This window comes from Alosa alosa, chromosome 15, assembly GCF_017589495.1.
Source record: "Alosa alosa isolate M-15738 ecotype Scorff River chromosome 15, AALO_Geno_1.1, whole genome shotgun sequence".
Classification (NCBI taxonomy): domain Eukaryota; kingdom Metazoa; phylum Chordata; class Actinopteri; order Clupeiformes; family Clupeidae; genus Alosa; species Alosa alosa.
The window spans coordinates 143,300-159,301 of NC_063203.1; the positions used below are offsets into that span (position 1 = coordinate 143,300).

Here is a 16,002-nt window from a genome sequence, read left to right on the forward strand (position 1 = left end):
AAGTAGCACTGGAGGGCAGTTAGCTAACTATAGCATATAGGTTACAATAGCGGCTTTTTTAGAATGTACAGCGTCTATTTCTCGTTAACTTTCACAAAATCCAAGCATTAAAAAGCTTGTACGGTAGTATTTGACAACATTTTCGGTGAGATTTTAGGAGGTGGAGCTTCCTTTGTAGTCTTAGTGCAGTTGCCTCTGTTTTGAATGGTAGTGTAGGGTCAACACCCAATTACAGACTCAGCAACAGTGTGTTCTTAATGATCATGTTTAATCATTCTGAAAGGGGAAAGTTTGACAACAAAATGATGTTCTTAATAGGGCAGAAATATAAATCCTTGAATCCTTGAAGCACTTGCTACAGCTGGGAAAGCCATTAAAGGTGGTCTAAGAAACTATGAAAGCCGTTTCAATCCTGTATTAATGAAAAACAACAAATGCAAGATGAGATGTACAAAAGCAATATTTTTCACTGAATGAATGAGCTTGAACTGATCTCTGGTGGCTGCAGCTCAGGATTGGTGAGCGAGCTGGGTAATCCGCTGGAGCATCTCCTCAGACTGGAGCTGCTCCAATGTTAAGAGGGACAAACCCAGCTGGTCCTCCTAAACAAAACACAAATCACATTAATTTAATTTGTACTACCACATCCAGTGTACTGGAGGTCTTTTCATCTACTCAGTTGAACAGTACGTGTAGGATGGTTGTGTTGCGCAAACATGTAGATAAGAGGATGTGTCCTAACCCGTCTGAAGGGCTGAGCCATCTGTCGTAGGAAGTGCTTGGACAGCTGTACAGTCTCGTCAATAGAGAGGTTCAGACTGCTGTCAGTGATCTGCTCCTGGATCCAGCGTGGCAGCTTCCCTCTTTTATCAGCCCGAGCATAGCGCTGTCAAGAAAGGAGCAGAGAATGGTTAAAGGAATACGCCACCCCTAGGTGAAATTGGGTCACTCCCCGCAGTCCCTAGAGTTGGATGAGTGAGCCAAAGCGTTTTTATAGCCGACCCAGCCATTGTCCTAATCTAGAAACGGCCCGTTTCTCTTTATCTTAGCGTAGTCGCTGTAATCCGGAGATTCCAGCTAGCATGTCGTTGCAAAAGTGAATCAAATAACTCAAGATTTTTTATAATTATTTCTCGTAACCTGTACATTCACATTGAGTACAAATATCAATGCAAATTTACACAAAGGGATTTACTAGACCAATTTAGATTTGGAACTATTTTCGGGCATAGCACCGGCAAAGCACCGCGCTATGCCCGAAAATAGTTCCAAATCTAAACTGGTCTAGTAAATCCCTTTGTGTAAATTTGCATTGATATTTGTACTCAATGTGAATGTACAGGTTACGAGAAATAATTATAAAAAATCTTGAGTTATTTGATTCACTTTTGCAACGACATGCTAGCTGGAATCTCCGGATTACAGCGACTACGCTAAGCCAAAACTAACCGGGCCGTTTCTAGATTAGGACAATGGCTGGGTCGGCTATAAAACGCTTTGGCTCACTCATCCAACTCTAGGGACTGCGGGGAGTGACCCAATTTCACCTAGGGGTGGAGTATTCCTTTAAGACATGAAGACTGACCATCTTACTGTCATTGTCATGACACTGCAGAACACTCACACACTCAACACTTACTTTATCAGCAAAGATCATGAGACCATAGTCCGTCTTTCCACGGATGGCCCGGCCAACGCATTGTGCAGCATGACGCATGGCATCAAAAGTCAGGAAGTCATTCTCCCGAATCTGAAATTGGTCTCGAAGGTACTCCAACCGAGCCTCAATGACACAGATTCAATATGTTTACTGACTTGGATTTCATATCACGATGAATGAGCAAAATGATAAAAAGAATGAAATTAACATCAGAACGGTGCTGAAAGAGGTGGGTCATACCTTGAGAATGCGGCTCTGTGTATAAACGTATGGCACCCCAAACATGATCACAGCCCGTCCATAATGATGCACTGTGGAGGGTCAGTCAGATTTTACTGAAAATCAGTGTGTGTGTGTGTGTCTGTATAAGTGCTATAGGCAAAGCTATTAAGTACTATTAAGTGTCAGAGAATATTCACCAAAGTCAATTCCTTCAGACACTTTTCCCCGAGCCACAGACAGCAAGATGGCTCCACGCCCATTTTCACAAGCCTGCAACACCATGTCAGAGGTCACGGTAAGGAGAGGTCAACACTGTAATCACATTGACTTGAAATCATATGTATAAGTATAAATATAAATACTCTTTTAATAATAATAATAATAATAATGCATTTTATTTTATTTCATGTCACCCAAGGTCATTTTCACAAATAAACAAAAACAAAAAGGTTGTTAAAATTATAGTCATCTCAAAAAATTAAATAAAAAATAAAAGTAAAAGTAAAAATCAGTCAGTCCATAAGCCATCTTGAAGAGATATGTTTTAAGTCTGTTTTTAAAGTCAGTAATTGAGTCACAGTGTCTGATGTAGTCTGGCAGTGAATTCCACAGCTTGGGGGCGATGTAGCTGAAAGCCCTCTCTCCCTGGGTGCTGAGGTTCACATTAGGGACATGCAGTAGGCCTGCTGAGGAGGATCTCAGTGAGCGGGCAGGAGTGTAGACTTCTAGGAGGTCAGTGAGGTAGGTAGGGGTATAATTGTGTAGGGCCTTGTATGCCAGGTTTAGGACTTTGAGATGTATTCTGTAGGCAACCACATTTACAAGGACTTCTGCACTATGCTGGGTGAGCGCTGGGCGAAGCCGTGCAATGTTCCTTAGATGGAAAAAGGCACTTCGAGACATACTGTTTATGTGTGCACTAAATGAAAGTGTATTGTCCAGTATGACATCAAGGCTCTTGACCTGGTTGGAGCAAGGGATGGTGCTGCCATCTATACAAAGGGTGAAAGGTTCCATCTTAGCAAGAGCTGATTTGGAGCCAACCACTAACAGCTCAGTCTTACTGCTATTCAGCTTCAGGTAGTTTTGTGTCATCCACAAGTTTATGTCATGGAGGCAGCAGTAATTGCAGCTGGCGGAAGAGTGGCAGTTGGTTTTGTAGATAAGTAGAGCTGGGTGTCATCAGCATAGCAGTGAAATTGAACACCAGGTTGCCTGAGGATAGTGCCAAGTGGGAACATTGTAATTGTTGGTGGATTGCCTCAATTTTGGTATTGAAAAAGTTCAGGAAGGTCGAGCAGCGTTCATCAGCCTTCCGCCAACCGTTCATCAGAGAGTTCCTGGTGGGTGATGTTATCAGGTGCCTTAAGGAGACCATTAACGGTAGAAAAGAGAGCCCTGGTGTTTTCTTGTCCTTCATTGATTATCTTTGCATAGCATGATGTTTTTGCAACACAGAGTGCGTTTTTATACTGATGCAGGTGTTCAGAATACATGTCTTTGTGTACATTAAGACAATTAAGATCATTAAAATCTTTTGATCCCGTGAGGGAAATTTGGTCTCTGCAATTATCCCAATCCGTGAATTAGTGAAACACACTCAGCAGTGAACACACAGTGAGGTGAAGCACACACTAATCCTGGCGCAGTGAGCTGCCTGCAACAACAGCGGCGCTCGGGGAGCAGTGAGGGGTTAGGTGCCTTGCTCAAGCCGTGCCTACTGGTCGGGGTTCGAACCGGCAACCCTCCGGTTACAAGTCCGAAGCGCTAACCAGTTAGGCCACGGCTGCCCCTCACATATGTTTGTAGAACTGAGCTAAATCAATGAGTACATGGCTCAAAGGGAGTGTGGTATGGAGGTGGGCTGGTGTGGAGCAGTAGTATATGGCGAGCCAAACAAATCAAAAGCCTGGCCAACACAGACACCACCCATTCAGTTGCACTTCAGGCCATTGAGTCAAGCTGCGATAACCTAAGACCATCGCGCGCTGTCCAATGTTACAACTGCGCTATCGAGTTGGCCGACACCACCTATTCAATCTGCGCTAACATAACCAGGGACCATCGCGTGCTGTCCAACAACTGCGCTATCGAGTTGGCCAACACAGACACCGCCTAGTCAAGTTGTGCTAACCAGAGACCATCGCGCGCTGTCCAACAACTGCGCTATCGAGTTGGCCAACAGAGACACCGCCTAGTCAAGTTGCGCTATAACCATCTTGCGCTGCCTAAAATATCAATAACAGGATTGCAATGTTTTCAATGTGTGTAGAAAGTCACATGCTATTCCCATCAAACTGATCACGACTCAGATACTTATTTGAACATGGAATTATTGGGAGATTACTGAAATGATACGGTATTATTATCAATGAAAACAACTCATAATGAATTCACACAGTTTTTAAGTAATAACATACAAATGAATTTCATATTACCCTTCCACTTCTCAGTCCTGTTTACCAAATTAATTTAGCCTAAAACTGATTAGTTCCAGTCTTTGAAGTTATGAATAAGTCTAGGCGTTGCTTGGCAACCACTCTGATAGAGGAAATATTTCTTGGTGAAACAATGATGAATAAACCATTCAATTTGTCGTTATTGTAACTTTATTTCTTATGACATTTTACTATATGTGTATGGTAACCGTTTTAGAAAAGATTTTGTAATCTTTTTTTATTAATTCATTTCAAACGTTCCAATATGGATAGCGCCGCGCAGCCCAGTTGGATCTCTCGCTATGTTCAAACATTCCAATGTGGATAGCGTCGCGCCACCCAAACGTTCCAATGTGGATAGCGCCGCGCCGCGCCGCCCAGTTGGATCTCTCGCTATGTTCAGCTAGATGGGTGGTGTCCTGTTTTGCATAAACTTAGTTCGAACGGATAGCGCCGCACTGCCCAATTGGGTCGCTAGCTCCATCCAGCTGGATGGGGGGTGTCCTTTTTTGCTTAAGCTTTTGAATTGTTTGGCCTCCCATAGTAGTAGGTGTGCACCCATACCTCCTGATACTTCTCCAGAGCCATGCTGGTTTCTGCTGCATCAGGAGTCTCAATGAAAATGAGCTTGTTCCTCTGGACATTTTCCAGGATCCCCTACAGCACCAGAGTTTACAAAAGCAGCAGAGTTAGTATTTTTTTATGACAGGATTGACATTTTCCCTGGTTCCTGCAATTGTGATAAATTTGCATGCATATAATAACCATAGAAAGTAAAGGGGATGATTTGCACCTCCGTTCACCAAATGAAGGCCGTGGTTGTATTTCTACAATGTTGGCACAAAATGTTATTTCTGTCAAGAAACTAAGTAGGCTAAACATTTTCATTGTCATCGTGAACTAGATGTCCATGTTCAGTATGTTTTTCATTTATTCAAGCAGTGACATTTGGTTTAATGCATGGGGTAACGTGACGTGCGTCAGACAAAATATGGGCCTGTCCCTCTCAAAACACGTTAAAATAGTGTGATTAGCAACCAGAAAAGAAAAACAAATCCCGACCGATTACTCATTTAATTCACCTGAACAGTGTTTGAATCCTGTTTGTAGCCTAATCACTGGAAATCTTGGACCTAGCAGTTACTGCGCAAAGCACAGATACCATTACTGTTAATCTGTTTTCACAGATTTCATAAGCCATATTAGCCACCAACAACCGTTGTACTTCATTGTATACAGTGGGTCCCAGTTAAAAATTGACACTTCATTCACGATTAAGGTGATTCACGCAGCTGGGTGAAATGTAAGTACAACTGCAGCCGCTTGGGGGCAGCATAGTCTGCTGTGGCGTTCCACGGTCGAACCGGACGGCGCATTCGACAGCAAGGGCTGAGTTTTCAGTGCGTTTCTCTGTGTTTTTAGCAGCCCCTGCAACATGCTAGTCCACTGTAGCCTAAGCTTTGTACATAATGTTAAACATAGTTTTGGATTCAGTGGCAAGATTTCTTGATTGTACAGTGCCTGTCTCTCAGTAATGTTTTAAAATGAGAGCTTCGTCAGCTGGCAGTAGGCTACTTTGTCGGTAGTCATGAGAAGTTCGCTTGCTAACAGAACATAAATATGCTGCCCAGAAACCTTGTGAATAGTTCTGATTTTTTTTACTACACTAACGAGGTTGAAATATAGCCTTTGCCTACAGCATCTCCTTAACAGTAATGTTAACAAAATGACAGCATTCATATGACAAAGGAAAACGAATTCGGTCACTCAAGACTGTGCCACTGCAACCAGTGTAGGCTACATTCCTACCCAATAGGCTACTCGAAGCAGATAGCGTTGTCTGACGGTCGAGTGGGTTAATGCACGTATTTCCAGAAGAGGTCTGCAACTTTCAGGCAGTTCTGAGTTTGAATCTAGGCAGGAGCAGAGCCATATAAAGGCCTAGGCCTATCATTTTTTGCAAGGTGTTGCTCCTGGCAATACTTGTTTATAAGACGTTTGGTGATTAATTGATAGCTGTTTTTGGGACACGTTAAACGTTCTTTATAATGAGCGATACGGGGAGTAAAAACGACTGTTACGCTATTGTTACAACTGTAGGCTACAATGATTGCAATACAAAAATATGCGTGTTTAGTTAGTTTTGTGATGTTTTGCACTTTTGCCTCATGAGTTTTCAGGTTTGAGGGCTTTTTTGGCAAGATTGACCTTGGTAGACTCTGCATATGTTATTTCTCCGTATGGAAAATAAAGTCAATTTTCGACACACGTCTGTTATTAGTTCAATAAGAAGTGTTGCTTGTTAAAACATGTGACTAGTGAAACTCAAATGATTTTAGAAATATTTAGCCAAAGCCAAAAGTGTTAGAGAGAAGAAGAGACGCCGGTGCAGCTCAGATGTCTTCTTAATTTTCTTTATTCTTTAGTAAAAGGTGCAGAACATTATTAAACTTTTAAAGACAGAATACGACGCGAGGCACATAACTAGGCTACTTGTTGTTTTCTTTTACTCGGCTATCTATATATGGTTATCAGCACACAATGTTGGGCTAATTCACTAGTTATGGATATCACAAGTTTAAACAACGAAAACAGAAAGGATGGAGACAGCAAAGCTAGAGGAGTTATTCCAGATGGGCAAGAACAAGGTAGGCAATTGGTGTGCTTGTCAGAACGTTAGATTACAGCTGTTTAAAGCCAGACGTCACGGTACGCTAGAACAAAACTAAAGGTAACTTTAGCTATAGGGCTGTATCAATTTGTCCAAATTAATAGGTCATCGAGACGCGTTGTTGTTGTATTATTGCATGTGGATATTGTTATGCTATGTAGGCTACTTTTTTGCAATGCACGGACCTAAAACCGAAACGGACAAATATTGTACACGCGAATTGAATTTGTTTTTGGGGTGGGTGGGTGTAATGCATACCATAGCTCTCTCTCTCTCTCTCTCTCTCTCTCACACACACACACACACACACACAGTACCTTTCTTAGCCACAGTTAATTTTAGTGGTGATATGTGTTATGGACATTGTTATGCACATTATTGACTGCAGTTTATTCTCATCAATGTCAGTCCATGAATGCATATTGATCAGTTGTTAACTAATACTGTAGGCCTAGAAGTTGCATTTGAAAATGTTACTGTTGTAGGCTGTTTGTTTTTTATTCCAGCCACACTGTTTTAAAGTGATTAGGACCATTACACACCAATTTTGAATAAGCCATACTGCAATACCGATTTCATGGTTGCACCATGCACATGTTTGCCGATTATGTGGCCCTCAGTAACCTATAAATTCAATGATGTGGCCCTCTATGAAAATGAGTTTGACACCCCTGCTCTAAAATATCTGTCCTGGCCTGGTTGCACCGGATTGTGGCCAAACGACAGAAGCGCTGAGAAGAACCCCTTTGTCTACCAAAAAGTGTTACTTTGTGCCTCAAGGCCCCCACTGCTTGTGAAAGAAGGGGGTGGGGGAGGGGGGCTTAACGTGAAAAAGCTTAATGTCCCAAAAACGGCAAAGTCATAATGGTAGGCTACATGAAGTGGGGGGAGGGTATGGTTTGACCAGAGCCGTCTTCGCTGTGCTATTCAGAAAGCATCTTATTGTCTTTCCAGGCGCACACAGCTCGTTATAGCCTATCGAGTGCCTTAGCAGATAGGCTCTGCCCTTGGGTTTGGCCTCACAGCGAACTCAACCCTCTTGTTGTTTGCAGGTTGTTAAAAAAGCGATGCAGATTACATTATTTATTTCTGATTAATTGCGTCTTTTTTGCAACATCTGCTTGTTAGGCTGGGCTACTGTCAATGCCCTGTACAGGTATATGTTCAACAATTGCTGGTGTAGGCCTACAGGCTATAATCAATTAGGGACTGTTCGTTATTTATTTAAGGGGCTATCGGAGGAGTTTTGGGAGCGTTAGTCAAAAAAGACGTGACCCTCCCTCGCCAGCAAGACATTTTTCTATGACCCGCCAAAGTGATTGAGAAAAAACGCATGACCATCCCCAGTCCCAACAATTTAGGCTATTGATGCCTTCTGTCTACTGGGTCAATTTGGGAGCTTGCATGCTACGACTCCTTCCTTGAAATGCCTTGAAAAGGCTGTCGTTTGCACAATTTCACAAATAATCACTGGGACCGAAACAAACCTGTCAACTTTTCCCGGGTTTATCGTGTATTTTAACTTTTTCCTCACTGTCTTAGGAGGAGCTGCAGGGCCGTCGCAAGGGGGTGCGAGGCCCTGTACGAACTTGACAGATGCATGAACTTACGTGCATGAAATCATGCGATAGCTTACTTTACACATAGCCAAGGCTACCGTCGGTGCATTTTAATAGTAGCCTAGTCTAATAAGCTACACCAGCTTGTCTTTAAGAGGGGAAATTGTATAGCCTATAACATTAGCTGAGTCACATATTTGGCCATATGGTGTTTATCATAGGCTACATCATGAAACCAAATAGTGTAACAAAGGCTTAACACTTTAACAGGGGAAATTAATTGGGCATGAATCATTGTGCTGAACGGTATTTGTCAATGCAGAAACACACACGACATTCAAACTGTTGATAAGATGTGCACTATGGAAATTGGTCTGTAGGCTAACAATGTACTTGTACAGGTAAATGTTCAATAATTGCTGTACAGGTTATAATCAATTAGCTAAATCATTTGCCAAGCTGTTTAAATTCGTGCTACATTCAAACGCAAAAGGTGCTTTGATATCTTTTTTCGCTTGAGCGCCGGCAAGCAGGCATGCTGCGGTTGCAATGAATGAGGATAATTGGTTTTATCTGCGGATTTATTTTTTGCATTATTTTGAATATGACTCGCTCCAGTCTCAACAGCACTTTCCACACGCATCTAAGTTCTAACCCATATCCCCTCTCGCTTTCTCTCTCTCCATCCCTGCACATGGTGCTTTCTTAAAGGAGCTGCACCATCTTACAACAATTGCATCTACATTTTCATATTAGAATGTTTTGTCAAGTGTAAGCTTAAACTACCGTGATCAATTTAAGTTCCCGTGCCCCCGCTAAAAGTCTCATGCGCTTATCGTTACAGTATCAAATCTATAAGTAACCGTGACAAATAAGGTATAAGATATATAAACTCACGCTATTGTATTATCATATATGTTTGGTAATGGCTCAGCTTTCTCTGATTGTTCTACTGACTTGGAAAATGCATCATGCAGTAAGTCAAGTCGTATCAAAAATAGTAGTGGCAGAACTCCAAAGTGACACCTTGTGGTTGTTTGTGTCAACTGCAGTTTGTGCCATTTCTGCTGAGAAAATGGGGTGCGTGATTCCTGAAGGAACCCGTCCAAACTTAACTGGGACCCACTGTAGCTGTTAATATGATTACTCATATTTCAAGCCACATTTCTCCGGCCCTTCAGTTGTGATACTTTTCATGAACTGGTCCCCATAACAAACTAATTGAATAGCCCTGCCATAGAAGGTATTCTACTATGACCTGTCAAAAAAGCTCAGATGTTATTTTACAAGCCCATTTACAACCCTGTAATTAGACTGTAGAATAAAACGGTTTTAGCAGATTTAGCGCCCCCTCATGGTTTTCTGGACATCCACATAAATGACATGGTTTCACTCAGTGGTGTTCTGAGAATTTTCTTGAAATCAATTCTAGAAAACAAAAGAGATGGTGATAGATTTTAGCAAAAATAGAATAATGGTTCCCCCCTCAAATATCAACGGTGAATTAGTAGAGAGGGTCTCCACCTACAAATACTTGGGAGTTGAAATTAACTCTAAATTAACTTTTAATGAATGTGCACTGAACAAAACCAAGAAAATGCACCAGAGAATGTTTTTCCTTAGAAATAATTAGAGAATAATATTAGATTAGATTATATTAGTAGTAATATTAGATTTTAGATTAGACAGTCACATCCTTGTAATGTTTTATAAAAGTCTCCTTCAGAGCGTTCTGTCATTTGGCCTTATCTGTGTGTTTGGCAAAATGCATGTTAAGGACCAAAAGAGACTGCAACCTATGATCAAGATGGCCAGCAATATCATCAGACTTGACCAGGTGTCAGAAGCTCAGCTGTACAATGATCTCGTCCTAAAAAAGACTGACCAAATCCTAAATGACCCCTTCCACCCTCTCCATCATAAATTTATGCGAAGCAATAGGTCAACTGGCAGAATTCTTCAACAGAGAATTAAAACAGCAAGGTACAATAAATCGTTTGTGCCCACAGCGATCAGACCAAGGTATCTGACCAAGCACATCACAAGCCCCTTAACTCCACACTAGCACTTTAACTCCACCACTGGCACTTTAACTGGATGGGTGATCACAATCCCCTTGACAGCCATTTCTAGCTAGTTTCCTAGCTATTTCTTTTTATGACTCTTTTACATTTTTAGCTACAATTTTTAGCATTTTCCATGTCGTATCAATGTTTGATGTTAGATTGTCATTGTCATTTCTGTAGTAAGTCTATTGTCATTTTTGTCAATCTGTCAATCTCTGTATTGTTATTCTTTTCCTTCCTTTATACATGTTTATTGGTTTGTCTGCAGTGTATATGTCTTGGAGAGTGTGTTGTGACAGAGGCACAATAAAGGACCACATGAATTTCCCCCTGTGGGATAATAAAGTTCACCTTGACCTTGAATAATTAATTGCCTTGCAGCTAATGACTACTAACAAAGTCCTTTTAGGCAAGTCCCTCCACTCGGCGGCCATAGGTCAACGCTTTTTGGGCACTCATCGGGCATGATTGGCACGATGTCTTCACAACACACCACATTATTGGCTCAATGTATTCACAACACAGCACATGATTGGCTCAATGTATTCACATGTCAACGTTTTGCCGCGGAAGGGGTGTGATATGCGTAGACAACTGCCATATTGGCGTTACAAACTAAGCCCATGCATTCCTATGGAGGATTTTTTGAGTGCTGTGTCTCCTCATTAGAAAGTCTCTGCTATTAACCATAGCTTCTGTGGATCTCAACTGAAGTGAAACGTTATGCTTCAAAGGCAGTTTACCGTCGCAATAGCCCCATACACATGGAGCCATACATCATTGAGCCAGAATCGAAGATTGAAGACTGATTCTGAAAACGCGAAATTAACTGCCTGTTATATATCGCACACTGCAACGAGTTAGTATTGCTGTGTTAGCCCCGTTCAGTTCCACTTGCATGTCAGAGATATCTCACATAGGAAAAATATAAAGACAAACCTGCGCTCACGTTTAAGGGAAATTCCGTGCAAAACGTCACATTAATAACGGCAACACAATGCCATGGTAGCCTATTTAGTTGGCGTTATGGATATATGACAGTTTTGCATGGAGTTGCCCTTAAATGATGACAGCCTCAATTCTTGCATGAAACTTCACCTCACTCAATATGTGCCAGCCAGACTCCAAGGCCATCACCAAATCTAATCTCTGGTAGGCCTAATGTTCAATTTTGCCAATGACATGTTGACGAAAATTGAGTGTTGTGTTGTTAACTATGATGTTACTTTGCATACCAAAGGACACTGGGAAAATAGAGGGTGGTGTTTAGCCTACATGGGAAGGCCTATACTTCTGTCATTCTTGCACATTACTTTTAAAACTAGTAGAAAATGTATTAAAAAATCCTCTGTTGAATGAAAGTAACTGTACGTTAAATATCCAAACTTTTTCTTGTAAACGTCTTTATGTGGCTCTTCTGAGATAAAAAAAAAAATACATTTGGTAAAAGTGTCTCTCCAGGCAAAAAAGGTTCCCCCCTGGCCTAGAACCTAGGTAAAATAATGTTAGCTTATTGGATTATGGATAATTTGATTATTGGTGTGTATAAAACCATAAATACCAAGCAAATTGATATCAGCTGTAATTGTATCTTTTGACTGCCATCTCATTCTTAGCCTACTAACAGGAGCTAAGTGAGTTAGTCACAACGTGTTCGCTAACGCGATGGTTTTCTAATGGAAAATATACCTGAAAGATGTCTATGAAGACCTGTCTATGAAGCATCCCAAATAGGCTGGGACATTTCTGCTTGCTAAATAGGTTTTTCTGCTGTTGATTCGCTCACAGTCCTTGGTGGCCGGGTCAGTGCTTTGCAAAATGTTGCATTAAGACCACAAAAAGTCTTAAAAAGCATCTGAGCTAACGTTTATTCCCAAACACCGCCACTTCAATCCTCTATTTTCAAAGGTGTTTCAAGTAAGGAAGAGCATGGGTCAAAGTAAAGTAACTAGGGCTGCGACGACGTAATTGACTAGACTACATAAATTCGTCAAAGTGCAGGGCTCTACACTAACATTTTTTTTCAGGAGCACTTGTGCGCCCAAGTTAAAAAATTTAGGAGCACAGACAAAAATTTGGGCGCACAGTCAGTTCTGTACTTAACTTACACATAATCTAACATTATACTGCAGCTAACAGTTAAACATGCCAGTGGACCAATTGCGAATAATAAGAATGACTGACAACATTTAGGCTACAGGAAACAGGATTTTAAAGATCAGTGCCTACTTTATATTCAGTCTGTTCTATTTTCCTACATTTTGTTAATGTAAAATAATATAATACCATATTTGCATTTAGCCTGTATATCAAGTATCCTGCCAAATGTAGGCTAATTTATTTATTTGTGAATCCATCTATAGCTAAACCAAATATGCCCATGGTGACCTATCTGACTGCATACTGCCTAATACTACTATTAAAACAGTCCATTTTCTCTTCCACAAAACCCAACATAGGCTAATCAAGGATATATGTTTTATACTTTTAGTTTTTATTTGAAATATCTGCATAGATGGGGGCAGTAGGCAAACGTTAGGCCTACTTTCGTTTTGCACTTCAGCTTGTATTCGGTGTAAACAAACAAGCATGCGTGGAAGCCTGGAGTTGTCAGTAGCGTTCTACCTGAATAAAATGGGAGTATTACGGGAGGCTACTTTTGTGCCGGTTCGCTACAGCTATATTTTGCAAATTGCAGCCAATACGTCAACTGGGCTAAAAGGCATGCTAGGTTACCTTTCCTTCTCTCACTGCATTCTCAGAATCTCATCCTGGTCCTCCTATATCCGATAAATTCGGTGGATAGAAGAACTAATTTCTTCAATCTTTGCATCTTGGCTGGCTAGTCTAACTTTCCGCTTTTTCTGCGCGCTCTTGGATTTGATAGAAGGCGACTACTAGCGAAGTCACAACGCCAAACTGCTAACGTTGATGGGAGGTGTAGTTTTATGCTGCATTACGCTACGCGGATTCTATGGTTTGCACCAGTAATGTTTCTCGATGTTGCAGTGTATTTTGTAGACAAACATTGACATGGTTAGAAGTCATTCGCACCAGTGCGCCTAAATATTTTTTTTGCACTCGCACGGCATAATTTTTACTCGTGTGCGAGTGAAATGGGCGCACTGTAGAGCCCTGAAGTGAATCATTTGTGTCAACTCATCACAATGTAATTTATTAACGCACCAGTGATGATCTACATCTCCATTTAAACCAAATGTTTTAGAGCACACTTTGAGAGATGTATCCAGGGCTGGGCTGTACCTGTTGAACGTGCTACAAAAATCATTCTGTGCGATGGATGATTTTCCAACGTTACGTCTGATACAGTTTTGCCTAATACATGTGTGAGACTGAGATGCTTGTTTGTTTGTTTGAAGTGCGTGTTTAGGGTGTGAGAGCTTGATTCCAGCTTGGTAGGTGTAGTCTATGCGATTAAAAAGCATGTGTGTGTGAAGTATCCAAACAATGATAACACTTTCATTATGGCTGCTTTAGCCACACACCTTCAGCTACTGTACAGTGGGTCCCATTTAGAAGTGGCCACTTCATTCGCGCTTTCTGTGATTCATGTAGCTGCGTGAAATGTATTACAACTTTTCGCCAAGAGGTGGCAGCTTAAGTCCGCTTGATACTGTAAGCCAGGGGTTTTCAACCAGTAGTCCGCGGCCCACTTGTGGTCCGTGAGGACATTGTTGGTGGTCCCTGACCATGGATTCAGTAGTTGCAATGTGGGAATCAGTATTTTCCCCACAAACAATAACAGACACAGCTCTCAACTTGGCCCGTTAAAATGTCTAGCGACGTATTTCATGAAGGCACTTTTGGACATGTCAGTTATTTGTACCACTTGGTTAGATGTAAAACTGCATTTTGTTTTAGACTATTGGTATTTAATTTGTGCATTCACAATAAAGTTGAATATCATATGAACTAAAGATGACTAAAATCTTGCATATGTAGAAGTAGAAACATTCACAAAAATCCATGGCATGACCTTTCTTCTTGATAGCTGTTGAAAACTGCATGGAAATGACAGAGATTGTTTTGTTAGTTAATTAATAAATAAATAAATAAATAAAAGTACAACTGATACCTTCTGCTTTCCCCAAATACAATGTAGCCTACAGGTGTACATGACCTTTCATCAGTCCAGTTGCAATGGATGAACTGTGATGAACTGCCCTACTTGTGATTGTTTAGAGATTTTAAAGGTTTTATAACAATGCTACACATTTTTTGGCCAGTGCTACAAATCTATTCACCTTCGCAGCGCCAGTAGGCTACTTGCTGTGTGGCCCCCTCCCACACACACACACACACACACACACATACACAGGCATGCCAAACAAGCATACACAAAAGTTTCAAGAGTGGAGGATGGAGGTGGATACAAATTGATTAGTGTGATTTATGATCGCGGAACAGATTATATAATAGAGTATATATAAATACACAAACAGATACTGCACCATATAAAATCATCAACTTGTTTATCTTAGTTATCATCATAAGAGTTTGAAAAGTCTTAGAAACACTTAGGCAAAATGATTTTGTTTTGCTCTGTTGAATTGGAGTTTAATTTGCCTATATTGCTCTAAAGAAAAGTTGTTTTGCAGTGCTTTAACATTATTGTGATTTGTAGGTATAGCAGATACTACATTACAGATACAGAAACACCCCCAGACACACATAAATCTAATACTCAGACATAACAATGTGGTCCTATTCAAAATAAATTGTCCCCATTTGGGCCTTGATACGGCTTAGCAATGTGAGACTTTAAGCAGCCGTTTCAGCACCAGAACAGCTTCCGGAAGGAAAATATTGACCTAAAATGGTCAAATTAGTTTGGGTTTGGTATATCCATGTTCAGCAAAACAAATGGTTCCAATTATTTTAAATACAGTGTATCTACAGTAACACACCCAGAGCCCAAGTTGTGACAAAATAGTTTTTGGAGAATCTGTAGTTACTGCCTTTTTCCTTGGTATGGTGCCACGTTTTTGGTAAGTAATATAAAGCAAGAATATAGTAACTGCAAAATAGGGGTAAAATATCAAATTAAATATGAGGATTGATATGTAAAAAGAATAAGCTAATATAAAGTAACAAAACAGCCACATGTCCAATAATCTACCTACAACTATTTAGGCTGGATGACAGGATAACTTTAATCATTTAGTCTTTTTTCTCAGTTCTGCACTCTGCGTAGTAGCCTTTTTGCTTTGTAGGGCAGTATTGTCTTTGCACTTTGCTTATTGTGTCAGAGGATTCATATGATTTAAACTGGCATATCTTACATAGACAGTGTTGCAGAACTATTTGGAATTACATACAAGTTGGTTCAATATTGCAATCAACTCATAGCTTGCGGACCACCAGT

The 16,002-nt window shown here is 40.8% G+C and overlaps 1 protein-coding gene across 2 annotated transcripts in view; it reads right to left on the reverse strand.

Annotated features, from left to right (window-relative positions):
• Nucleotides 1–249: 249 nt before the first annotated feature.
• Nucleotides 250–16,002, reverse strand: part of ercc2 (excision repair cross-complementation group 2) — a 155,387-nt gene continuing 139,634 nt past the window's right edge. For both annotated transcript variants that reach the window (XM_048264434.1, XM_048264435.1), the window contains exons 18-23: nucleotides 4,885–4,977; nucleotides 2,080–2,152; nucleotides 1,901–1,971; nucleotides 1,640–1,783; nucleotides 743–886; nucleotides 250–602 (exon numbers count right to left, since the gene is read on the reverse strand). In XM_048264434.1, coding sequence (XP_048120391.1) covers nucleotides 510–602; nucleotides 743–886; nucleotides 1,640–1,783; nucleotides 1,901–1,971; nucleotides 2,080–2,152; nucleotides 4,885–4,977 — 618 coding nt within the window. In that variant the 3' untranslated portion in view covers nucleotides 250–509. The remainder of the gene's footprint in view (nucleotides 603–742; nucleotides 887–1,639; nucleotides 1,784–1,900; nucleotides 1,972–2,079; nucleotides 2,153–4,884; nucleotides 4,978–16,002) is intronic.